At 42.2% G+C, this 27,064-nt stretch overlaps 1 protein-coding gene across 1 annotated transcript in view; it reads left to right on the forward strand.

Moving 5' to 3' along the window:
- ABHD3 (abhydrolase domain containing 3) overlaps positions 1–27,064 on the forward strand; it is a 100,676-nt gene that overhangs the window by 67,016 nt on the left and 6,596 nt on the right. The window contains exons 5-8 of the mRNA XM_030212823.1: positions 5,678–5,790; positions 10,709–10,882; positions 10,971–11,019; positions 17,012–17,177. Of these exons, the coding sequence (XP_030068683.1) occupies positions 5,678–5,790; positions 10,709–10,882; positions 10,971–11,019; positions 17,012–17,177 (502 nt within the window). The remainder of the gene's footprint in view (positions 1–5,677; positions 5,791–10,708; positions 10,883–10,970; positions 11,020–17,011; positions 17,178–27,064) is intronic.

Below are 27,064 nucleotides of genomic sequence, written 5' to 3' on the forward strand. Positions count from 1 at the left end.
CTTGGACGCTTCAGTTTCGATTATCGCTGAAAAACGAAAACGCCCAGCTCAAACAAACGCCCACATCTCAAAAACGCCCACATCCAATGCATTTGGCACAAACCGTATGTTCGAAACTAAAGATAAACGTCCATCTTTTTCGAAAATACGATTCGGCACACCCCTTCACGGACCGGAAGAGGGTGGGACCGGAAGAGCTGTCAGCTGTCAGCGCTGCCATGCGGAGCTCTATGGCTCCGTGCACAGTGTTTGTTTGCCGATCGCCACTGAATCGGAGAGGCAGCGGGTTTGGCGACAGGGCAGTATAGAAGGGAAGTTCCAGCTTCTTTCTGGCAGGAACCGGCAATCTGCCAGGCAGCAACATGCAGAGCCCCATGGATCCAGTTAATACGCCGCCAAAAGAGGTTGCATTTAAGCCTCCCCAAGCCTCTTATACGGGGCGCCTATGCATATAAGTATGACTCTCTTGACCCTGATTAGTTAAAAGTATTTATGGATGCTAAGAAGATTGAACCTCCTGCACCTACTAGCGAAGGAGGTTTATAGCTTGCTTGGAATTTAATTGACGCTTAATGTAATTTTTTATTATGTTACTTTGTTTTAACACCCTAGCTTCAGGGATATTTTTTTTCTTGGATTTGTCCCATTTGGTGGACTATTAAGCACTATTGTTTTCCTTAGTATATATTTTGGATAGTTTCCTGGTTTATTTTCTAAAAGTGCTTTTCTTCGAGTGTGATTCTTATTAATGTTGCTGAAAATTAAAAATAGAGTTGGCAGAGATAATCTGAACCAGAGTATTGCATCCATTGCTTTGTTATACAAAATACTGAGGTTTAAAAGCTTTATGGTACCCTTATGGGGCAAAGCGCACAGGACATTTTTATCTCCATTCACTGGTAGGTGGGCAAAACCTGCGGTTTCTGTACTAGTCTGGTGAGACTCAAGGAAAAAAAATTAGCAGGTATGATCTAATTTCTCGTATTTGTCATAGTTGGGTTGTTTTTAATAAAAGGTCTCAATGTGTATATATGTGGGCAGACCTTGCCATCTCAAACTTTTAAGTTCTTTTTATTTACAGAAATGTGACACACCATTTGGGCTGAAAGCGCAGCATGGTGGTTCACAAAATGTGAAGAGGAGGAGAAAAAGTTAAATTTCATGAGACAGCAAAATAGATGCAGAATAGGGAGAATAATAGGAAGGGGAGGCAGGCTGTTCACAAGCTTTTAGATCCATGTTTTTATAAATTTGGGAAAGGAGCTTTTAAAGTGGATGTAAGGGAGAAGGGAGTTCTAAAGAGAAGATGGAATTTTGTAAGATGCCAAAAACAGAGGCAGGAAAGCGGAGGAAAGGGGAAGCCTGGGAGAGCATAAGAATAGTCATACTATGGTCAGACCGATTGTCCATCTAGCCCAGTATCCTGCTTCTAACAGTGGCCAATCCAGATGGAGGTACTTTATCAATGTTACTTTTGCAGATGGGTGATATGGCTGTTGAGTAACTTTATTCTTTGAACCAAAAGTACAGGGATAAATCAAAATATAAACCAGAACCATATACTATAACTCAAACAATTTTTGTTACTGGTAATACATTTAGAAATTATACAAACAGTTGTTCAAATTGCTACATACCTTTACATTTAAAATTCACTGTCAAACTTAGGAGATAAAATAAAGGAATCTGGTGTGCTAAAATAATCCCATTAATCAATCTCTGAAACCTAACCAGTTTAACATCAGATGTTACAGTCCACAAGTATGTTCCTGATCTACTGAAGATAAGACTTTTAATGCTTCCATTAATGTCCATCTTTGGCATGTTTTAAGTCACTTTATTATCATTTGTTCAGGAATATCCAAAGGAAACCTCCTTGATCAGAGCTATATGAAAAAAGGCCTTAAGGGACTTCACCCTCTCCTCTTTCACACTCCACAGTTCTCCAGATCTTTCTTTATCAGCACAAAAATCCACAGTTCAGAATCTGTCCTCTACATAGATCCATATTTCGCCACCTGGCTTAATCAGGAGAAACAGAGTTCATCCAGGGCAGATTAGGGACCCCAGACTGACCATTCTTAACGGTCAAGAAACACTTTAAAAATTATTACTTTTTAAATTACTTCACTTACGTATTTACTCAGGTTCTCTTTGTCTAATATTACATTTTGTTTGAAGATCGGAAACGATTCAGGGAAATCGGGGGGGGGGGGGGGGGGGTTAAACTTTTTTTCCCCACATGGAAGAAAACAAATCTCATACATATATGGGTGTATTACATTTGCTGTGAAGAAACTGTAGGAAAAAGTTCCAAGAGTGCTTTGTTCAACAAAGAAACCTGTAAACACCCCACCACCCTTGGGGGACCACTAGCCAGTCAGGTTTTCAGAATATCTTTACTGAATATGCATGAGACATATTTAAATATAATTGAAGTGATAAGGTATGCATATTCATTAGAAATGTCCTGAAAACATGACTGTCTTGGGGGACCACCAGCCAGGTTTGAGGACCGCCGCTCTAAACAAATACAGTCTTTTAATATAGCTACTATTAAGAACTGATAGGATTATTAAATATGTAACATCTGACATTGGGATAGAACCCAAATAGAGACCCTGTATCTCCAGGTCTGCAAACAGACATTCCGTAAACTTAATTGTTCAGAGAAACACACACGAGCAGAATTAGAGCATTTTCCTTTATGATGCATCATTTAAAGATGAATCTTAAAATTTGAGTCATCTCAACAGTGACACACTACTCTCACGCACTCTGTGGCCCATTTACTAAGCTGCGGTAAAAGGGGCCCTGCACTAGCTGAGGCCCTTTTTACTGTAGAGGGTTAAAAAGGCTGATAAAAGAAATGGAAGTGCAGTAAGTTTGCACTTGCCACGTGGCCATTTGGGGGGGGAGGGGGCGGGGGAAGCACCACTACCCATTGAAGTGGCGGTAAGGGCTCCTGTGGTAACCAGGCAGCACAGGTGCTGCTCAATTACCGCTAGGATTATACGAAAATAACTTTCTATAGTGCCAGAAATGGTGCTTGCTGGGGGCGGAATTACTGCTTGACTGCTGCGGTATCCTGGTGATAGTTCAAGATTGGTGCGTGGCAAGCCTATTGCTTCATGCCAACCCTTTAGTAAAAGGGCCCCTCTGTGAGCTAACAAAATTTGATGGGGAAAAGCAGTACCAAATGGGCACTAACACTTTGAACTCAAAACAGCTACAACCTAGCTTACAAAAGGCAGCAATGCAAACATGGTGTGTCCTACAACACCAATCTGTTGGGAGGTGCTACCTTGGAAACAGAACAATTTGGCTGCTACTGATCCCTGCATACTAGCAGAAAATCTTACTTCACTTAGGGGCCCTTTTACTAAGACGCGTAGGCGTCTATGCGTGCACAACATGCGTCAAATTAGAACTACCGCCTGGCTATCATGTTCTGCGGGTGGTAATTCTAATTTTGACGTGTGTCCAAAACAAGGGGCAGAAAGTAATTTCTATTTTCTACTGCGTGGTGCTAACTGAGCGGTAATCGGCAGTATAAGCATGCTAACGATTACAGCCCGGTTAACGCGTGAGACCTTACCGCTAAGTTAGTGGGTGGCGGTAAGGTCTCAGGCCCAAAATGTACGCATGCGGATTTTTATTTTGCCGCACGTCCATTTTCGGCAAAAAAAAAAGGCCTGTTTTGCAGGCTTCCTGAAAAGTGGACCTGCACGCGTCCAATACACACACCTACACCAATGCATTTTTCCGCGTGCCTTAGTAAAAGGGCCCCTTAGACATGTGAACACAGACTAGAAATAGAAAAGTGTGACAAAAACCAATTGAAAACCTAAGAAAGTTGACTCTGTATGCAATGCAATACTGGATAAATCAAAATATAGTAAAGTAAATGACAGTGTATTCTTTTGCACGTTATAAATTTTATCAGCGAGGAGCATTTCTCAAAGCTGTGAGAAAATCAGGTTTCACACAAAAGAATGAGCAGGGAAATTTGCATAACACTGGAAGAAATAGGAGAGTGCAAAGTTAGCAGGGGGGGGGGGGGGGGGAACAGGAGACACTGTGCAGCGTGTTTGCCTATCTCCATCGTGACCACACTCCCCTAGCTTTTTATTTTTAAAAAATGTATTATCGTAACTCTACATTTATAGGCTTTCTTCTTTTGGGCTTCCAGCTCAGTTGGAGGTGGCCTGTCCTAGGTTATGATACAAATCTTAGTCCAAACATTAGTCTTTGGTCAGGGTCCCAGGGCTAGTTCAAGGAGTTGGGGTACATAAAAATAAAATCAAAGCTGGCCCAGGGTAGTAATCTTGTGGCAGGTACTGTTCAGGTCTTGGAGCTTATACCTCAAAATGTGGTCCCATACCAGAAGGAAGCCAGCATTATAATTTGTCATTGCTTACCTAGTTTTTGGTAGCGGGCATCTCAGTCTTCATGAAGCTTTCCATAGTTGAAATGCCTGGGCCCTAGCTAGACTGGCAGCTGGATAAATGAGTGTTTAAGCACACATGTCCTGCTGTGGTATGACAGACCTGCAATACTGGACCCATGGCAGCAGGAGACATGTATTTAGTGCTGCTGCTCCTGCTGCTGGAACAACAGGGTGCCCAGTTGCTTCAGCAACCAGTCAGCATGAAGATCAGGACTTGAGTGTGAAAGTCAGCAGTACAGACTACAGCCATGTTTTGATTTTTGGTGGCTCTAAGCTTTGGTGCCTGAGCTGATGCTTTGTTGACACCTGTAGTTGGCCCTGCAGCCTTTTTGGTGACCTAAGATCTAGATAGTGGACAGAATATAAGGTCCAAGATCACCCTGCCTCTGCCCATGCTCCACTACGACAGTTCCGGAAGGGCTGAGGTGGTCTGTAAGAATATTCAAAGGCACTCTGTAGTTAGTACCTCTGAATATTCTGGTTAGGGGCACTTATCAAAATAGCACCTGTTATTAACTTAAGTGCTTTAGAATATTGGATTTAATTATGCACGTATTCTAGAGTATTTTGACCTTCATCCCTATGTGCAAATATACTTCTGGGTCCATCTAGGTGGGATAACAGCTCATCCATTTAAGATCTGTAAATGGAACCATCTGGGCTAAATACTCTATAGATGAAGTGAGTTTTTTGCATGTGTGGTTAATTATAACTATGGTAAATACTTCATCTTAACGCTTCTAGGACATCAGCAAATATGATAATTCAAGGATTTATTGCTGCTGGAATTCAGTTTCAGAAAAGGTCATGTGCATAAAATGACTTCATACCTGTAAGAATATGAATAGCAAGCATCACACAGGATGCATTTCGGTTTTTTTTGTTTTGTTTTGTTTGACCTTCATTGTGCTGTAACGGTCATCTAATTGACTGCACATTATGTCTCAGCATGAAATATTTGGTATTGGCAAAAAACGCTAAGGATACTGGAAATGAACCTTTAGTGCTTCTTTTAAATAGAATGTAGATAGAAAATATTTGTGTGCCAAATTCTGATTTTTCTTAATAGTTCAGTTGAAATTTTAGATGCTTGATATCATTAAGCTTGCCTGCTTCTTTTTTTTTTTTTTTTTTTTTTTAACCAGCACCTGGGTTTGTTCTTGAATTACGGATGAGAAAGTGCTTATCTTGTAACTTTTTTCCCCATTTGGTTTTTTTTTTTTACAGACACCAAGAACATACTGTGCATCTAACACAGAAGATCTGGAGGCTGTAATTAATCATGTATCCAGCACGTACCCATGTGCCCCACTTATGGCTGCAGGTGTTTCTATGGGAGGGTAAGGACAGGTTTACTGAAAATAGATTTAATTCACTACTTCTAAAATTTTGATTTATTATTTAGTCCTGACCCAATTTTATTTCTGGATTTTGAAATATTTTGGAAGTGCAGACTTATGAGAATTTTTTAAATGAATGTTGTCAAATATTTGATTTTGTCATGCTTCCTCAGTTCTTTCCTTCAGCAAGTATGTTGAGTAGTTGTTAATAGGAATAAAAAGCATTGTTTGTTGGAAATATCTGTATACAAATGTTAGAAGCCTAAAAATAAGATGGGAGAGTTAGACTGTATTGCACTAAATGAAAAGATAGATGCTTATTATATCTGAGACCTGGTGGAAGGAAGATACCAGAGTACACACTGTATCTGTTATGTGGTGGATTAAACTGGTGGAGGAGGTAGCGTTATATGTTAAAGAGAGCCTTGAATCAAATAGACTAAAAGTTTGCAGAACACAAAATGCACCTTGGAATCCTTAAGGATAGAAACTCCATGTGTAACAGGGAATTGGATAGTGATAAGAGTATACTACCATCCACCTGTCCAGAGTGAACAGACAGATGTAGAAATGTTAGCAGAAATTAGAGAAGCTAACAAACGAGGTAACACAGTAAGAATGGGTGATTTCAATTACTATCAAAAAAGGGAAGAGAAACAGTATATACCTAAGAAAAGCACCAAAAAAAACTGTTGCTTAAATATTGAAAGAGACTTATTGAGCTACTAAGTGACAATCGCACAGAAGTGGGGGGGGGGGGGGGGGGGGGGGAAACGGTCTTGGACTAAGTGCTCTGCTACTATTTTTTTCATAGAGCAGACATCAAACCATCATGGGCCAGAAAAAAAAACTCCACTCAATCTAGATTATCAACATAAATATTTCCCACTTGTCAAACTTTATCAAAATATATTTAGTGGAGGAGTGGCCTAGTGGTTAGAGCACTGGTTTTGCAATCCAGAGGTGGCCGGTTCAAATCCCACTGCTGCTCCTTGTGATCTTGGGCAAGTCACGTAACCGTCCATTGCCTCAGGTACAAACTTAGATTGTGAACCCTCCTGGGACAGAGAAATATCCAGTGTGCCTGAATGTAACTCACCTTGGGCTACTACTGAAAAAGGTGTGAGCAAAATCAACTGACCTTAGCGAGATCCATGCGGAAATACATCTCGGACTACAAACTGTGCTTAACTGGGCCAACGCCTTTCAGTTAAAGCTCAATACTGAGAAAACCCATTGCCTCATTCTCTCCTTCCCTTATAGCAAATACGCTCCACAAGCTTTAATTACTCCTGAGCTTACCCTCTCCATCTCTGAATCCCTGAAAATCTTAGGAGTGATAGTTGATCGAAACCTAACGCTAGAGCAGCATACGACTTCTACCGTCAGAAGCATGTTCTTCACTCTTTGGAAACTTAAACATATAAAACCATACTTTCCTAGAGGCGTCTTTCGCACTTTAGTCAATCACTGGTCCTCAGCCACCTTGACTATTGCAATGGCATCTATTCAGGGTGCAGAGGTGTGCTCCTGAAAAAACTACAGACAGCTCAGAATACTGCTGCCAGGCTAATTTATAGTGCAACTAGATTTGAAAGTGCAAGACCATTGCGAGAGAAACTGCACTGGCTTCCCGTCAAGGACCGTATCACTTTTAAAATTTGCGCCCTAGTACATAAAATCATCTATGGCGAAGCCCCAGCATACATGGACACCTTGATCAACTTGCCACCAAGGAACACACACAGGCCTGCACGATCGTACTTAAACCTCCATTACCCAGTATATTCTGGACTTAAATACAAAAGAACCTACACATCAACTTTCTCCTACACTAGTGCCCATCTCTGGAATGATGTACCTAAGCTAGTGAAATTTACCACTGATCATCCTACCTTCAAAAAGCACCTCAAGACCTTTCTATTTGGCAAAGCATACACACCACTACCGTCTGGCATCTCTAACTTCTGAACTGTCTTCCCCGCTGTCATATTACCACCTCTGCTTTTTCTCTTTCTCTTCACCTCACTTCTGTCCTTTCCCATTATACTTCTAGAACATTAATTGTTTTGACCTTGCCTGCTGTATGTTTATGTAGATTGTTGTAAGCCACATTGGGCCTACCCTTGGGTGGGAAATTGTGGGATATAAGTGCTGTAAATAAATAAATAAAATAGTATTGTCACAGTAGAAGCTTCCATAATGATTTACACAAACGTACAATAAAAAGGTCTCACTTATAAGACTTTTTTCAGCCTTGAACAAAAATATACATAACTTGAAAACGTTCACTTTCAAAGGTTCATCTTCATATTTATCCCAGAGAGATTTTCATATCAACTTTTTGACAGGAGCTTCCTGTTTGGTGAACCATTGCATCAGACGAAACCATCCACTGACATGACTTACAAGATGGCTGCTCAGAGAGACAGATGCCCAAATTCAAAACTGTCATGTCACTCATCCTCCTTACTCTATTTTAATTAGTCAGGCTGCTAGTTAGAAAAAGCCATCCACTCAATTGTAATGTTCAAACTGCAAGGTGAAGCAGTATCAAAATAAAAAAAAATAAAAAAAATCCCAATCTGCTCACCTTGGTGAAGTTGCCGCCATATGTTTTTCAGCATTCTAAAAAATATAACTGCTCCAGTACTATGCAAAGATTCAAACTCCATGATTTCTTTTTACACACTGAGACACTGAAGACTCAGAGAATATTTGTTTTGTTTTAATTTAGTGACCATGCTGTCTTCGGTGGTTTGGACACTGGAACCGTAAAAGATAGATAAACAAGTGGTTAAACTTTGCAAATCACACTTTCTCCTGTTTGACCTTCATACAGGGTGGTTTTCAACATAATAGAGCAAAATGAACAATGTCCACAGGGTTGATGTTCCACCTGTTCAACCACCCTATTCTCCGAGGACAAGCAAGCCTATAGTTCTCACAAATATATGGGTAACGCAGGTCCGTGTTGCTGTTTTAGAGCTTGTAACAAGCTTTAAAAAAAAATAGGTGTTTGACCAAATCTGATAACTGGGAGAAAACAACTTTCTCTGTCAACTTAGACAAGAAACAGAGATTGGAAATTGGATGGAAACTTGAGGGGTCGAAAGTCTTTTTTTTCTTAAGGATTGGTTATACTAAGGGCTGTTTCCATAGAGCAGGGATCTTATTTGCAAGTGCATAGAAGATAAACAAGGGTAAGGGAGGTTAAAGAGGAGATAGTGAATTTGTTCCAAGTGGAGAGGGGGCAGATGAGATGTAGAAATCAGGGGCTGCAAAGATTTGTCAGAGGTATGAGATACAACCAAGGGAGGATCAGCGGTTGTATAAAGGTTAGAGCTGCGCAATGTGGATAATTTGCTAGAGCATCAGCCAAAGGGATTGAAGAAGTAGGAGAAGGTGGGTGAGCCTGTTTTTTTGTGCTGAAAAGTTGCTTACTGGAATTGGTCTTGGTCTAAGTATTAATTAAATGACTAAAGTACTAACCCTTTGCTTTCCTAAGTTGTAAATTGTAGGTCCATTTGCAAGTTTTAACAAAAGTGACACTCATGTGACTTCTTGCACACGTTTGTCCTGGTTTTTTTGAACTTGAGACAATTTATTCTTTTTGTTTCCTAAGGTTGCCAGAATATCCTAATGAATATAGATGAAATAAGTTTGCATGCATTGGAAATGCAGTATATACAGGTTAATCTCATGTGAATATCCTGAAAAACTAGTTTTGGAGTACCTAGACCAGGATGTGAGCTAAAAATACAAACACTGTTCAGATGTTTTCATTTCATTCTTACACTATTTTCTTTCTCACTTTTGATGATTTTCTTTTCAATGGGTTTAATATGCTGTCTCTGTTGTTTTTAGAAGGTATCCTTCTTAGGCTGCAACATAAATACCATATTTTGTGGTCTACTCTCCAGATGCTTTGTTTTACACTTTTAATTTTTTTGATGAGGTAACCAGAATGTTTCTTGTAATTCACCTGAAAGGTTTCCAAGGCCCACTAATGTGTATCACTACAGTTTGGGAATTTCTGCTCTATAGTATACTAAAGAACAAACTAGTCTGTATCAGTAGCGTAGCCAGACCTCAATTTTTGGGTGGGCCTGGGGGTGGACTGGTTGGGCATGACCCACATATTTCCTCTCTGTCCATCCCCCTCCCGAAAAGATAAATACCTGGGCTGGTGGGGATCTCCGGGCCCTGCCAGCTGAAGAATCTTCTGGAGGCCCCCAAGGCTTGAGAAGTCTCATCCCTGTGCCAGTCACCAGCGTGGCGGAAAGCAGCGTTCAGCGTTGCCTGCGTGCCTGCCTGCCTTTTAAAATAATTTGTCTCCCCAGGCTTCGCTGTATTTACTTATTTGCCCGTCGCAAAGCGCTGCCGTTCGCACAGGCAGCTCTGCTCCCCTTTGCTGCGTCCATTCTGCCCTCTCTGATCCACTTCCTATAGTGGGTACTTAGGGCCAGATGGACGCGGCAAAGGGGAGCGGAGCTACCTGTGTGAACGGCAGCACTTTGCGACGGGCGAAGAAATAAATGCAGCTGAGCCTGGGGAGACAAATTATTTTAGCAGGCAGGCAATGCTGCTGAACGCTGCTTCCCAGACCCAGCAGAGCCACGGGAGAAAAGGCAGGGACAGCAGCAGCATGTTGGAGGGAAAAGCTGGCCAGGCCCACCCGTGGCTACGCCCCGGGTCTGTATGCAGTTGCCCATGTTTGCTGATAGGCATATTTCTGAGGTTGCTCCCTAGCTCTTTCTGAACCAGTTCCTAATGTGATTTAGAAGATGCTCCTTATACAGAGTCTGTAAAATAAAATGGATGTAGTCCAAGACTTTGCTAATTGCATGTCTGCTCACAAGACAATTTTGTAACAAATCTGTGTTGCATTTTTCCTTTTATTTGTTCTTGTTGGTAGCATGCTGCTTTTAAACTACTTAGGCCGCACAGGTCAAGGAACACCGCTGAAAGCAGCTGTAGTTTTTTCAGCTGGTTGGAATGCTCCTGAGTCAGCAGATTCTCTTGAGAAACCAGTCAACTGGCTACTTTTCAACTACTACCTGACAACTTGTTTGCAGTCATCTGTGAATAGGTAATAAATCTTTGAAGAAGTTGAAGGATATTTGTGTGAATGTAGGAGATTTGTTACATATTTATTTTAGTTTGATTTTAACTTTCAGGCACCGGCATGTTTTGGAGAAAATTTTCAATATGGATGTTGTCATGAAGGTAAGAGTTCTGGTAGTTGTATGGGTCCTCTTGGGTTCTATGAAAGCTCTACCATCTCTTTTTTTTTTTTTTTTTTTTTAATTCAACATAGTACTGGTGTAAAGATAGAAACATGATGGCAGATAAAGGCCAATAGCCCATCCTCTGTAACCCCTAACGCTTCCTTTTCCTAAAAACCTAAAAAAGATGTTGTAGAATGCCAGCTTTTAAGATCATTTAGGTCAACTCTCTAGCATTATACTAAAAACCTGCTAGTATGAGATGCCAGTGTTGCTGTTGGCTCCTCTTCACGCTGTCTTCTGCTTCTGCTCTCCAACCTGACTGTACCACCACACACTAGTCTCGTAACCATTGCCATACTTGTCCATCAAGCCCAGTATCCTATTTTCAACAATTGGTAATGTAGATTACAAGTACCTGGCAAGATAACAAAAAATCAATAGATACCTTGCTGCTTATCCCAGGAATAATTAGCATATTTTCCCCAAGTCCACCTGAATAATAATTTATAGACTTTTCTTCCACAAAACTGCTCATGCTTTTTTAAGCCCTGCTACATTAACAGTTTTACCACATTCTCTTGCAGTGAATTTCCAAGCTTAATTATACATTGAGTGAAGAAATATGTCCTCAGATTTGTTTTAAATGTACTACTTAGTAACTTCATTGTGTGCCCCCTAGTCCTTGTAAATTGCTTGTTTATTCTTTCCAAAGGACATCTACCAATCCACTCATTATTTTATTAACTTCTGTCATCTCTTCCCTCGGCTGTCTCTTCTGTAAGCTAAAAAGCCATAACCTCTTTAGCTTTTCCTCATAGGAGAGTCATTTTATCACCTTGACCACCACCTCTGTACTTTTTTTTTTTTTTTTTTTAAGATGCAGTGACCAGAATTGTACACAATATTTGAGGTGCAGGGGGTTTAAACAGTGTGCCAAAAATGCAATATCAGTGTAGAACAATCCAAAAACAAAATTTAGACAATACTAACATATTACTAGGTACCCCCACAATTATAAACCATTATGTTGCAAAGAAGCACACACTGCAAGAAAGCAACTGAATACCTCCAAAGATGTTAAAATTTTATATTACACCCCCACCCCCACTTCCTATAACAATCTCCAAATGTAGTTCTCTCCTCCCTTCCTTTACCTAAGGTACACAATTTCACCATACAGCTAGACAAAACATTCAAAGTAAGGCTTTTAAATTCTAAGGAAAAGCTCATATCAAAATTTGCTATGAACAATTTAACAAGAAAACTCCCAAACTTTTCTCCTGTTTTATGCAGAGTTTTCCTACATTCAACAGTTAGTCACTCATTTCTCAAACATAGTGTAGTTTATTTAACCATTTGACTACAGGAAGAACACTATCAGATTTCCAACTCTGAGCAATGATCAGCTATAGTTCCGGCTCCAACATGCGCCGTTTCTGGCACATTGAAAAATATTTAATGTAATTTTTACCATGGTGCTAACCCGGCGCGCTACCCGGTTACTGCTGGGTTACAGCGGGAACCCTTACCACCTGAACGGGTGCAAGTAAGTGTTCCCCACTGCATAACCATGCGGTAAGAGTAATCTTACTGTATGACCATTTTATTTTTAGGGGCTTTTTACCCACTGTGATAAAAAAAGGCCCAAGGTCATAGGGCCTTCTTGCCGCAGCTTAGTGAAAGGACCCCTAAATGCCATGCACCCTATAGGTATACAATACACAGCATTTGGGGTGCACTAAATTCATTAGCACACCTCAGTAAAAGGACCCCATAGTATTCTATAGATAAGAAATTGGTTTGTTGGAGACATGGCCATACCACTTCTGTGCTTTGCCTGTGTGTACTGCCCCATCGCACTTATGTGCTATATGTTCCTATGCATATAAGTGACAGTTTTCTAGGCACTTAAGTGCAAACTGCAGGTGTACAGTTTTATTGTTCATAAAGGCATACCCTAATGATCCAACCTAAATGCCTGAAACCTGCAACACAGCGAAACCAAAACCATACTGGAAATAACTAAACCCTTCCTCCTCTTTACGATCCCCAAATGTTTTTGTCAAACCTGAACGTTACCTTACTACAACTTCACTCTGTATTTTGTTCATACCAGAATTGACACTCGCCTAATGTTATTATGTAAGCCACATTGAGCCTGCAAACAGGTGGGAAAATGTGGGATACAAATGTAACAAACAAATAAACTCTATTGCGAACCAATGCCTGTTTAACATGAGGAAGGTCAAGTGCAGATTTAGGTAAACCCCCGAGTCCCAGGGAATTTGAGAATGCAACTTATATTGCAGTCTACTTTGTACAAATCTCCAAAATACCGTAACCTTACAACAAGACTCTCAAATGTGTCCCATGGTGCCCCATTTACTAGAACATTGCAGCAAGCAGGTGAGGTCGTGGGATACATACAGTGAAGTCTAGGAGAGATTAAGTACCATCTGTACATTACTTTTACACAATTTTCTTGTATATTAGTGGTCAAAGAGATCCTAGCCTAGGCAGCCTTCATTAATCCTCACTCTCCCAAATCCACATGCCATTTCTGTCGCTGAAGTTATCCATCTAGGATCAAAATAAGTCGTCATTGTGCCCTGAGAATCTTCACACACCTCTACCAATTAAGAATCCTCCCTTAAAACATTGGGTTTAATTGTCTTGCTAGCTAAGAAGTGAACTAATTGAGTATAAATGTAAATATCTAAAGGTGCCAGCTGACAGATGTGGGCTAAGGTGCTAAATGGTTTAATAATAAATGTCCCCCTTCTGCTGCCAGTTTTTAAAGACATTAAGTCCCAAACCCGGTAGAAACAGTGAATTAGATGCAAGAGGGGTAAATTTGAGACAATTGAAAGTAAACTTCTGTGGTCATCTTACCCCAGTGTTTTATTGTTTGTTAATTATATTGACTGTATCGCCTTTCCTGACAAACAGGTCAAAGCAGTTTACACTCTCAATAACAATAGCAAAAATTAGTACTGAAAGGTACACCATTGAATAAAGGACAGATCATACTCGCACAACAGAATTGGATGGTATGGGGCTTGTGCCAAGACGTATGAGAAGAGACTGGAAGATCTGAATATATATACCCTAGAGGAGAGGAGGGACAGGGGAGATGTGATACAGACATCATTTCCTCTAGTTTTATCCTTTTCCCTTCTCTCGAACATGTTTTTTTCTATATTAATACCTTTCAAGTATTTAAAGAGAAGGGAAAAGGATAAAACTAGAGGAATTTTTGTGGGACGGTAGACTTAGGCGTAATGTCAGAAAATTATTTTTCACAGAGAGGATGGTTGATGCCTGGCATGCCCTCCTGAGGCAGGGGGTGGAGAAAACAATGGTGGCAGAATTCAAAAAGGTAGGCATGGTATGAACACAGAGGATCTCTAATTAGAAAATGAAGGGCATGTCAAGTGGTGCTCGAATGACAACTCTGGTTGTAAAAACTAAGGCCACTGCTGGGCTGGCTTGTATGGTCTATGTCCCAAATACAGCAATCCAGTTTAGGATGGGATGGCGAGGGCTTCATCGGAGACTCCAGTAATTTGGAATGTGAGGATAGTGCCAGACAGACTCATACAATCTGTGTCCCGTGAATGACAGGACAGATTCGGATAGGCTGGAGTGGGCTTTGACAGCAACTCCAGTAGTTGAAACATAAGGACAGAGCTGGGTGGTCTTCTACAGTCTATGCCCCAGAATCACCATAGAAAGACCATGATCAAGTATATAATCTTACATTCATTCATTGATTAATTTAATCTTGAATTGATAATGAATGGGACTGTTGGGCAGGCTGGATGGACTGTTCAGCACTTTATCTGCCATCACTTAACTATGTTACTAACAATTTGAATAGAAATATTAAATAAGGTATTTTATGTGAGCATTCCTCTGAAGAAAGTGCAGGATAAAACGTCTGTTGAGCATGTTCAAGAAAAAATAGTTGGGTTACTAATATTTCATATATTCTTGAGGAATCTATTTCAGAAACAACTTTAAGGTCTACTTTGGTGGCCTCATTTATCTTTGAACAGGATTTGAATAACGTAGTGACCATATGGTTCTTTTTCATGAACAAAATATGGATTTATCCAGATGTCAAGTAACGCAAGATCATAGGAAGGCTTTTTTTTAAGCTTACAGACAAATGCTTAATACTGGAGCTACTTTTAAACTAGTATATCCATGTAAATGTTTGGTGCTTTTTTTTGGGGGGGGGGGGGTCAAAATATGTATTCTGTAACCCTGAACAATTGAAAGCTTTCCTGGATCTCAAGAAGGTCGCAAATGTGACGATTGGAATATATTATAATAGCTGCAGTATGTTCTGGCCTTTAGTTTATTGTAAGTTTCTTGTTTTGGATTCCTTCTATTTGGTGATAGAGATTTTATTTTTTTCTTGTTAATAGCCTGGTTGGGGGGGGGGTGTCTGGTTTGTTTCCTTCTGTATTTCTGTAATAAGTGGGCACTTGTGTATTTTAATACTATAAATAAAAATTATTTTAAAAATATGAATAGAAAAGGGGGGAGAAGAAGAAGCTACTCAATGATTAAAGATATTGTCATGTAACGCTTGAGCGCTACCCCTAGCACCCACCTGAGGTTAGCACTGTGGCCACCTGGAGAATCCTAACAAGCACTGCCCAGGTCAACCTGTGCACATGCAACTACACTGGCATACCCTCCACCCACCTGCTGGGTCCTACTTGCCTCTGGGCAAGTCTCCCATCCACAAGTAATTTTCCCCAGTGGTTTCTAGGGACACTGGGGCCACAATCCTAGGGGTCCTGCAGTTCCCAGACAGCCGCTCACAGACTGAAAACACAAACTGCTAGGATTCTTAGTCCAGGACAAAGAAGCGAATAAACTAATATGTTTATTAAAAAGTAGAACAGTAACAGTAAACAATAACAAGGATTCGGTATTAAAGCTAACTAAACCCTTTTTTTAAACTACCAAAGTAGTACCTGGGGAGATCAGGAAAAGAAACTGCTCACAGGAATTGAACAGGGCCTCAGTGTAGAGGTCTACTCCCTACACACTCCCAACTCTGAGACTGGGGAGTTCAGCACATTCTGGGCTAGGTCTTTGACTTCACAAAAACAGACTTGTGCTACAGTTATAATGTAGTGGTTAGTGATCAGGGAAGACAAAACCATAGCGGAGAGATTAAATGAATTCTTTTTTTCGGTCTTCACCGAGGAAGATTTGGGTGGGATACCGGTGCCGGAAATGGTATTCGAAGCTGACAAGTCGGAGAAAATGAATTCTCTGTAAACCTGGAGGATGTAATGGGGCAGTTCTACAAACTGAAGAGTAGCAAATCTGGACCGGATGGTATTCATCCCAGAGTACTGATAGACCTGAAAAATGAACTTGCGGAGCAACAGATCTAAGCAGCCACCTCAGTCAATGATGTCACTTCCTCCCTCATTTTATTCTTATATTTTCCTTGCTACACTTATTTTTCTCCCCTTCCTTGTTTCCCCTCTACCTCCCTTCTTGCTGCTCCTTTTTTGCCCTTCACCTTTTTTTTCCTTTCTCTAATGGCACTCCAGCACAGCAGAATGCTGCCCAGGCATCAGTGTTTCCCTTTCTTGGTGGTGGAGATCTATCATGGGCCACAATAACAGTAGATGTGGCTCCTTGGCTTCCTAGTAGATGGTTGCCATCAACTGCATCAGATTTCTCTTTAGCAGCCACCTTGATCTCACAGTATGGAAGCTTGAGAGCAGGGTTAACGTGGTTCCCTTTCTCAGATGGGGGGATCAAAGGGAACTTCTGTGGTTTTGAGTGCTTATGTTCCTGTATCTTTGGACTATTCTTGTCTTGATCCAAGAAAACATATCACAGCCTACAAATAATTCAGTCCTGCATGCATATAAAATACATCTTGCTAAGAAAATCTGACTGTCATGCTTTTCCAAAAAATAAAGCTGTTTGTCATTCTGAATTCTGTATAACAGGCTAAAACTATTAGAGAGTTTGATAAGCAGTTTACCTCGGTCATGTTTGGCTACCCTTCAATTGACGATTACTATAAAGATGCAAGTCCTTGCTACAAGCTGAAGTCTGTAGAAATTCCAGTGTTATGTTTAAATGCCTTGGATGATGCCTTCTCACCAGGACATGGTAAGAATTTTAAACAGATTTATTTTTGTTTTTGTTAAAATAAGTTTATTCTTTCCCATACAGTGTAGTATAATTAGTAGAGAGAAAAACTGCATCATATGTCCATGATGAGAACCCAACAGGAATGGAGTAAGAAAAAGACATCTTACAGGAAGAGCAAAAAGTCAAATATTATATAAAGCAATAAATTGTGTAAAGGTTTAGAGAATAAGGTAAGCAGAAATGGGTGTAATAGGGACAGATGACTGGCCTTTCTGGCAAAAGTAGAGGCAACTTTAGGGGTGAAAACCACTGAACAAAAGTTTATTGATGAACCAAATACTACAATGGACTAAAAGACTTGACATGGTGCTAGCTGTGTTTTGACATGAAACGCCTGCTTCAGTAGTAATAAAATCCTATTTATAGTTGCAAATATGAATTTACATAAGGGAACAACAGATGTTCCTTTAAGGGGCTCATTTTCAAAGCGCTTAGACTTACAAAGTTCCATAGTAACCTATGGAACTTTGTAAGGCTAAGTGCTTTGAAAATACGCCTCTAAGTGTACCTTACAGAGTTTAGGACTTCGGAAGACCAAATCACCACTGATTTGGTCTAATAGTGTCCTAAACTTTTGTTCCATGGTCCCTACTACACCCATTTCTGCTTGACTTTCTAGTTTACTTATTAATATGCAGGTACTTTCTCTGTTGCTATGCTGTCAAGGACTTATTACTCACCAACTGTCTTAATCGAGATTCAAGGTGTTAGTCATAAAAAGAGACTGATACAATCAACCAGTAGTTTCACATCAAACAGTAAGCATATATATGAAAAAAAATTACATCTCACTCAATGTGGAAAACAGATAAGTCTTCAAAGCTTTTCAAAATAGTAAATAATTACTTATACAGCATATCTTTGAGGGGCGATGCCAATGATGGACAGCTGAGAAAAAGAGTGAGAAAAAGCAGCTTTAAACCAAATACCTTTTTGTAGATGCAATTGTTTGCTGCTAGCATTTCCAAGTCCAATAGCTAGTCCTAGATTTTAGCAAGCTTACTAATTGAGGTCGACCTTTAGGACCTGTACCATCCAAAAAGTTAAAAACGAAACAAAGTATTTTAAAAATAATTTAAAGTTGAACAGGTAGCCAGTGTAAAGAATTTAACAATATACCGCCTTGAGTGAATTTCTTCAAAAAGGCTGTAAATAAATCCTAATTAATAAATACATAATAACAATGGCATCACATGATACATTCGAGTCTTTCAAAAAAATTAATTTAGCTACTGAATTTTGGACCATCTGAATTCTTGAAAATTGCTGGGAAGACAAACCTAAAAATAATGAATAATCTAATAAAAGAAAATGGTCTGTTGAACAATAATTCTAAAAGGGTCTTGTAAGAAATAAGATCTTCTGTTCCTAGTGGACACACACAATGTAAGTTTTGTACCTGGGGTAATGGAGGGTTAGGTGACTTGCCTGGTGTCACAAGGAGCTGCAGTGGGAATCGAATCTGGTTCTCAACCCATAGCGCTAACCATTAGGCTGCTACTCTACTCTTAAGAGAGGGAATTGGATTCTAAAACCCTAGGATACCCTTCTCTTTTTTTTTTTTTTTTTTTCCCCTAGGCTATCTGCTTCTTAAAAACAAAAAAAGTTAAACTTGAAAAAGACTTGTTGCCACCAAAAACAGTTTTTGGTGTCTGCCTGTTTGCTGTACCTTCATGTTCTCTTTGTTAAAGGCAGCTTGTAGCTAGGGAGTTCCACTTGTGAGGGCTTGCAGTCTTTCTTGTCCTTAAAGAAAACCCGTACTTGTAGCATGTGTTGAAATCCTTACATAACTTTCTTTCCACATCCCCTAGAAATTGAATTCAACAAGCTGCATAGGAGCTGAAGGAGTCTCCTAAGTGATGACACAATGCTGGAAATATGGCACATGTGCAGATGACACTAAAAGCGTCAGGGAGGTTATCTGAAACTCAGTTTTTCATGCACTGGATTCTATCTTCCTCATCATGTCACCCACTTGGGAGGACTTGAATCCTACTGTCTAGCCTCAGAGATTCTGGAGGACAGATTGACCAAACCTACTGCTAGATCTGGAATACTTTTCCAGACAGTCCATGTCACAGCTCTGTATGTGTCTTTCAGTGGTTCATCTGAAGTGGGCTACTGATGCAGCCATGGTTCAGCTTGAGGAGCATTCACATGACCCTCTAAGGTCAAATAGGCTAGACACAAGTGAAGATGTCTTGTAGCCAGTTGGATAGTGTATGCTTGGCAACATCATGCCCAGGCCTTTTGGATCAAAAGAAACAAAAAACTAAATGGACTTCTAAGGTCTTGAGAGTACTCCAAATAGAAGGCTGAGACTTGTATGCAGTCCAAACCCATTCTCATGATAGGCCTGTTAGGTCTGAGACCCCATTATTTGTTTGATTCCCATTGGTGGGCAATATTTTCTGGGTTGTTGTGACCTCAAAATTCGCTTGGGTATGGGCAGACTAGATGGGCCATATGGTCTTTTTCTGTTTCTGTCATGGTTCTTGCATGTCCAATAACTTCAGAGTAAACATTCAAGCTCCATGTCAACAAGCTTGGATCAATAGTAGACAGCTCAGTTCTCTAAAAACACCAGTTTAGGCCTGGTTTGAAATAGGTCAATTAAGGCTTTGCTTTTTAGCCTAACTTTCTGTAACTTATAGCTCCCAGAGCCACCAACAGCACATTCATCACCTATTTCTAGCACGTGCACCTATCAACATGTATATCTTGTAAGCAGGCATTCTCCAAGAACAAGCAGGCCAGTTGTTTTCTCACAGCTGGGTGATGTTGTCTGACGGAGCCCAGTGTGGATGCTGACTAGTGAGATGAATGTAGAAATTTCTAGCATCGTCCTACCGCACGTGTGCTGGTGCCTTCCCACCTGATGCGTGGGTCCTTCTGTCTTTGTTTTTCCGCGGAGCACAGAGGAAACTTCATGTTCTCATCTTAGTGCATTTTTCTCTACTTTTAATAGTTCCTTTTTCTGCAGGCCAATGCGATTGATTTTGCTGGGCAGCACCCTTCGCCCCATGATTCTTTACTTTGTCTGTTTATTGCTACCTGTTGTCATTGTGCTCTATCTTTCAGGCTGCCCTGGATTGCTGACCATTCTCTTAGCTTACAGTCCTGCTGCCATAACCCTGCTCATCCTGGAAGTGACTTCTGCAGTTAATGCCTTTAATTCTCTATTTCTTAGCAGCACGTGCTGAAGGAGCGTGCACAAGGAACAGGTCTTGCTCCTTTGTGTGCTCATGAATGCACACTCTTTATTTATTCCTTCATATTGGCACACCTCTTGTACTGTGCTGTCTCTCCTCTGTTAGTATGTTCCTTGCCCTGCCTATTCTGGTTATCTGGAGTTGTCAGTTGTCCCCTCCATCCGCTCCCCAGTGACAGCTCTTGTAAACTCTCAGCATGCCAGCTTACGGCTATCCCTTTATTCACCCCATCCATCCGCTCCCCAGTGACAACTCTTGTAAACTCTCAGCAGGCCTTGCTGAACTGCCGTTTAGTCCATAACAAGCACTCCTATTAACTATCTTAATTTATCAAATGAGCTTGACCACCTAAACTTACTGAGACATGGTTAATTGTGTTCCTGTTGTGGAACCTCCATCCTTATATTTTCCTTTAAGTTTTTGTGATTTTTGCCTGGGTTTGTTTCCTTTATTTTCCGTTGTCATCAGGCTGCTTTTAGGCCTTGACTTCAGCCGAGAATGTTTCGTTTCTTTTTTGCAATGCCTTGCCACTTTTTCAGGCACCATTGCTTCATTTTATTTAGCTGAGGAATTTTTTTTTCCTTCCATGCCCACAAAGGTTCCCAGTGGCTTCAAGTGCTGCACCTGGTGCAATCGTACAATCTGTGGGAAAGACACCCATTCTTTATGTCCACAGTGTCTTGGGTCCAACCATAGCCCCACTAACTGTGTTCTCTGTCATCGCATGAAGAAGAGGACCCAGATTTACAGAGAGACAGAGAGAGGTTTTTTGGAGCAAAGTCCGGTTCCTTGACGTCAGCATCAATGTCAAGCATAGCACTGGCATTGGGAGCATCGGTAAGCATGGCTGCTGCTAGACCCTTAAACACACTGGGAGCAGTGAAGCATCGAGTGGGTCTCCATGTGCCTCAAGGTCTCCTCCCAGGACCATCCATTGTTGGATCCGACCACGAGGTGACATGTGGATTTTACATATTCCTTGTCGGCACCAAGGAGACATGCTTTGAGCGAAGGCCAAGAATTCTTGTCATTGGTTCCCCCTCGACGCATGGTGCCTGGAGTTCCGGGGTGTTGAAGGATTCAGCACCTAAGAAGTGTCTGCGCTGGGAGGATCACTCCCCTTTCATACAGGAGGTGCCAATGCGTCGGTCTCCCAACAGCCAAGACCCCGCTCTCCTATATCGACCCCAGCAGTTCCACAACCTACGTATGCGCTGACACCTCAGCTTTTCCAAGTTTTGGCCCTCTATGAGCGCATCCAGAACTTGCTCCCTGTGTTGCTGGCTGGCCTCATGCAATGGTGTACATCGGAGGTGCTTGCGCCTACCCTGCCTCCTGTTGCAACCCCGCTTGGCCTTCTGCCTGTGGTACAGCCTCTGATGCCGCATGCAGCCCAGATATCGACTGCCACCCAAGCCAGCACTCCCTCAACGTTGACAGAGGGAAGGTTTGCTGGAGTTGAGGCGGGAGCCAACTTCTTGATGTGGTTCTTCCATGTCAAGGCATGTTCGGTCTTGATACTCCCATCTCCTCCAGCAAGCCTTTCATTTCCATCTTTTGTGAAAGAAATGGCTGATGCCATTCCATTTCCTTTGGAAGTGGAGGATGAGCCCAGGGCCAAGATGCTCGAGGTCCTGGAGTACATATCTCCTCCTAAGGTACTCAGAAAAGTCCTCATCAGGAACTGGGAGTCACCTCTGTAGGGCCCTGTCATGCCTAAGAAGATTGACACCCAATATCAGATCCACTGTATGCCTGGTTTTGATAGGCCTCAGTTGCCTCACAATTCCATAGTAGTGGAATCTGCTCTCAAAAGAGCCAGGAGTTCCAGGGATTATACCTCAGCAGTATCCCCCCAGGCAGAGAAGCTAGAACCCTGGATTCTTTTGAGAGGAAGATGTACCAGGCTTCGATGCTCATTTCTCAAAATCATACCAGCTCTTCATGAGCGAAACTTGGTGCGCAAGTTGTCAGACCTGGCATGTTCACTTGTAAAACGCTGCGTACGACTGGTAGCGCTATAGAAATGATTTATAGTAGTAGTAGTAGCCTAGATGCTCCCTCTGGAACAGGCCGAGTCAGTTCACCAGTTGGTCAGGCAGCAGAAGGTGTGTTGATAGTTCTTGGCCAGGGGCACTTACGACACTTTTCATGTGGCATCCAGGATTTCTGCTCAAAGTATAGCAATGCGCATGTTCTCATGGCTGCATGTTTCTGACTTGGAACATTCTGTTCAGCAGAGGTTGGTAGATGCCCCATGCCGGGGGGGGGGGGGGGGGGCGGTAACCTTTTTGGAGAGAAGGTTGAGGAGGTCACAGACCAAACCAAAAAACGCTGATGCCATCTCTTCTCTTCCCTGCTGGGCACCTTCTGCATCAGCCTCAGCTAGGATGACTTTTGGCAAGCCAAGGAGGAGTTCCTATTACTATCCAAGGTGTATGTACAACCCTTTGGCTTGCCAGCTTGCTCAGGCTCAACCCTAGTTCGCTGATTCATGTCAACAGCATTTGCCTAAGGCCCGTGCTGTTCCCCAGGCAAAGCAAGGGATGAGCTTTTGACTGGCAGATAGCCAGTCAAAAACCGCAGTAAAAGTGTCCGTCCCGTATGATTTGCTGGTTGGGTGGAGGTTGAAGTTATTTCACCAAAGGTGGTCTTTTATAGCCTCTGACCGGTGGGTTCTTCATATAGTCCATCTGATATATGCCCTCAGTTGGTATCTCAAACCTCCAGATTGCCCACAGAGAACTCATTCGTTGAGCTCTCAACAAAGGCAGGTACTTGCAGAGGAACTCTGCCCTTCTGAAGGCCCATGCGGTCAAACCCTTTCCACCAGGGTAAGAAGGGCAGGCATTCTGTTCCAGGTACTTGTGCAAAAGAAAATGCATCCCATCCTAGACCTAAGGGCCCTGAACAAATTCCTAGTCTGAGACAAGTTCAGGATGGTTTCCCTGGGCAGCCCTCTCCCAATGATTCAGGAAACTTATTGGTTATGCTCTCTGGACTTAAAGGATGCATATATTCACATCCCGATACTTCTCGCCCACCGGAAGTAGCTTCGATTTCAGCTGGGAACACATCACTTTCAGTATCATGGGTTGCCTTTTGGCCTTGCAGCAGCTCCCAGGGTCTTCACCAAATGTCTAGCGGTAGTTGCAGCATCGCTACACAGACTGGGAGTCCATGTGTTCCCATATCTTGACAATTGGCTGGTGAAGAGCACCTCGGAGGAGGGTGCTCAGGAATCCATGCGGATGACTATTCGGGTGCTCAAGCTACTATGATTTGTTTTTAAAAAAAAAAACTACCCCAAGTCCCATCTCCGCCCTTTCCAGCGATTGGAGTTTATAGGAGCCCTGCTTGATATTCAGATGGTACGAGCCTATCTTCCGGACATGAGAGCGGACAATCTTCTCACACTCACATCCAAGGTTCGTGCCTCTCAGCAGGTCACAGCTCAGCAGTTGTTGAGATTGTTGGGCCACATGGCTTCCACAGTGTGTTATACCCATGACATGAGATCAGCTCAATGGACCCTGGCTTCTCAGTGGTATCAAGCCACGGAGAGTCTGGAAGATGTCATCCAAGTGTCCTCAGAGCTTTGTATGCTTCCTTCAGTGGTGGATCGTTCAATCCAATTTGACTCTGGTACTTCCATTCCAAATTCCTCAGCCATAAAAAGTGCTGACGATGGATGCATCTCTTCTGGGATGGGGAGCTCATGTAGATGGGCTTCACACTCAAGGAGCTTAGTCCTCCCAGCAAACAAATCTTCAGATCAACCTTCTGGAGCTCCAGGTGATCTGGAACACTTTCATAGATCAGCTGTCTTGCCAAACTGTTTTCATCCAAACAGACAAAGGTTGCAATATATTACACCAACAAGCAGGGGGGCATGTGATCATGCTCTGTGTCAGGAGGCTGTCCAGATGTGGCATTGGGTTCGCCAACATGGCATGTTCCTTTGAGCCACTTATCTGGCAGGCAAAAACAATACCCTGGACCGACAGACTGAGCAGGATAATGCAACCGCACGAGTGGTCTCTCAATATGGGCATAGCCCACAAGATCTTGGGAGTGTGAGGCACCCCCTCGATGGATCTTTATGCCACTCGGCTCAACCACAAGGTCCCTCAGTTCTGTTCCAGGCTTCAGGCCCATAATAATTTAGCGTCGGGTGCCTTCTTGCTCAATTGGGGGACAGGTTGTCTTTATTTGTATCCTCCCATACCTCTAGTGTGAAAGACTTTGTTGAACTCAAGCAAGTCCATGGAATCATGATTCTGGTCACACCGTACTGGCTGTGGCAGTGATAGTTCCCTCTGCTTCTGGAGTTATCCTCTGAAGATCCTTGGAGATTGGAGTGTTTTCCGACCCTTATCACACAGAATGAGGGATCCCTTCTTCATCCCGACCTCCAGTCTCTGGCTCTCACAGCTTGGATGTTGAGAGCCTAGAATTTGCTTCCTTGGGCCTTTTGAAGGTGTCTCTTTCTGGCTTCCAGGAAAGATTCCACTATTCTTTCAAATGGAGGAGGTTTGCCATCTGGTGTGAGAGCAAGACTCTAGATACCCTTGCTTGCCCTACACAAACCCTGCTTGAATGCCTTCTGCATTTATCAGTCTGGTCTCAAGACTAACTCCATAAGGGTTCACCTTAGTGCAGTTAGTACTTAGCGTGTAAAAGGTAAGCCCATCTCTGGACAGCCTTTAGTTGTTCACTTCATGAGAAGTTTGCTTTTGTCAAAGCCCCCTTTCAAACCTCCATCAGTGTCTTGGGATCTCAACATCGTTCTCACCCAGCCGATAAAAGCTCCTTTCGAGCCACTAAATTCCTGCCATCTGAAGTACTTGACCTGGAAGGTCGTTTTTTTGGTGGCTGTTATTTCAGCTCATATATTCAGTGAGCATCAGGCCTTATTAGTGGATGCACCTTATACTAACTTAATCACAACAAAGTAGTCCTCCGCACTCACCCTAAGTTCCTGCCGAAAGTGGTGTCAGAGTTCCATCTGAGCCAGTCAATTTTTTTGCCAACATTCTTTCCCTGACCTCATGCCCATTCTGGCAAAAGCAGCTTGCACACCTTGGATTGCAAGAGAGCATTGGCCTACATGGTGAGGACAAGTCCCCACAGACAGTCCACCCAGCTTTTTGTTTCTTTTGATCCCAACAGGATGGGGTCGTCATCAGGAAATGCACCATTTCCACCATTGGCTGTTAGATTGCATTTCCTTCACTTATGCCCAGGCTGGCCCGGCCCTAGAGTGTCATGTCATGGCTCCTAATGTCAGAGCCATGGCTGCGTCAGTAGCTCACTTAAGGTTAGCATCTGCAAGGCTGTGGTTCACATCTTATTACTGCCTTGAGCAGGATACCCGAAGCGATTCGGGCAGTTTTGCAGAATCTGTTTGGGGTCTAGAATCCAACTGCACCCTCCTAGGCCAATTTTATTTTGTTCCAGGCTGCACTCTCATTCAGATTGTATATAGTTTCAGGTTAATCTGTGTTATGTCCTTGCTGTTGTGAGGCCTGATTGACCAATATTTGTTGTTTTTGGTGAGTGTAGATGCTAGGGATTTCCCACTTGTGAGAATTATAAGCCTGCTTGTCCTCGGAGAAAGTGCAGGTACTTACCTATAGCAAGTGTTCTCCAAGGACATCAGGCTTTATATTTTCACAGTTCCTCCCATCTCCCCTTGCAGTTGTCTCCATAGTTTTTTACTTTATTTTTTGCTTTAGTATTAAACTGAGGAGACTGCTTTCTCATGGCGGGCGGGAAGACAGTGGAGCATGTCTCGCTGTCCACAAAGCTCTCGTACACTTTGGTAAATTCCGGACCAGGCAACACGGGTCGGCGTCACCCACTTGTGAGAATATAAAGCCTGCTGTCCTTGGAGAACACCTGCTACAGGTAAGTACCTATGCTATCTCTGTGTAGGAGGTTAGCCAATCGCTGTACAGCCTCTAGTTCGCTTCACGAGGTTTGCTATTGACAAAGCTCCCTAAGAAACCTTTAACTGTGTCATGGGATCTCAATGTTGTCCTCGCCCAGCTGATGAAAACTCCTTTTGAGACACTTGATTCTTGTCATATGAAGTATTTGACCAGGAAAGTTGTGTTTTTGGTGGCAGTGACAATTTCTCGTACAGTCTATGAGCTTCAGGCTCTAGTAGCTAATCCACCTTTACACAAAGTTTCACCACAATAGAGTATTCTCCACACACACCCTAAGTTACTTCCTAAGGTAGTGTCAGAGTTCCATCTTAATCAATCAGTTGTTCTGCCAACATTTTTCCCAAAACCACATACCCATCCTGGCTAAAGTGTACTGCATATCTTAGATTGCAAATGAGTCATAGTAACATAGTAAGTGACGGCAGAAAAAGACCTGTACGGTCCATCCAGTCTGCCCAACAAGATAAACTCATATGTGCTACTTTATATGCATACCTGACCTTGATTTGTATCTGCCATTTTCAGGGCACAGACCGTAGAAGTCTGTCCAGAGTCTTAACCTTTTATCTAGGGCAGACTAAAGCCCATAGATAATCCACACAGCTTTTGTTTCTTTTGACCCAAACGGGATGTGGGTAGCTATCAACAAACACTCGATTTCTAATTGACTACCAGATTG

Source organism: Microcaecilia unicolor, chromosome 1 (assembly GCF_901765095.1).
Source record: "Microcaecilia unicolor chromosome 1, aMicUni1.1, whole genome shotgun sequence".
In the NCBI taxonomy this organism is placed as follows: domain Eukaryota; kingdom Metazoa; phylum Chordata; class Amphibia; order Gymnophiona; family Siphonopidae; genus Microcaecilia; species Microcaecilia unicolor.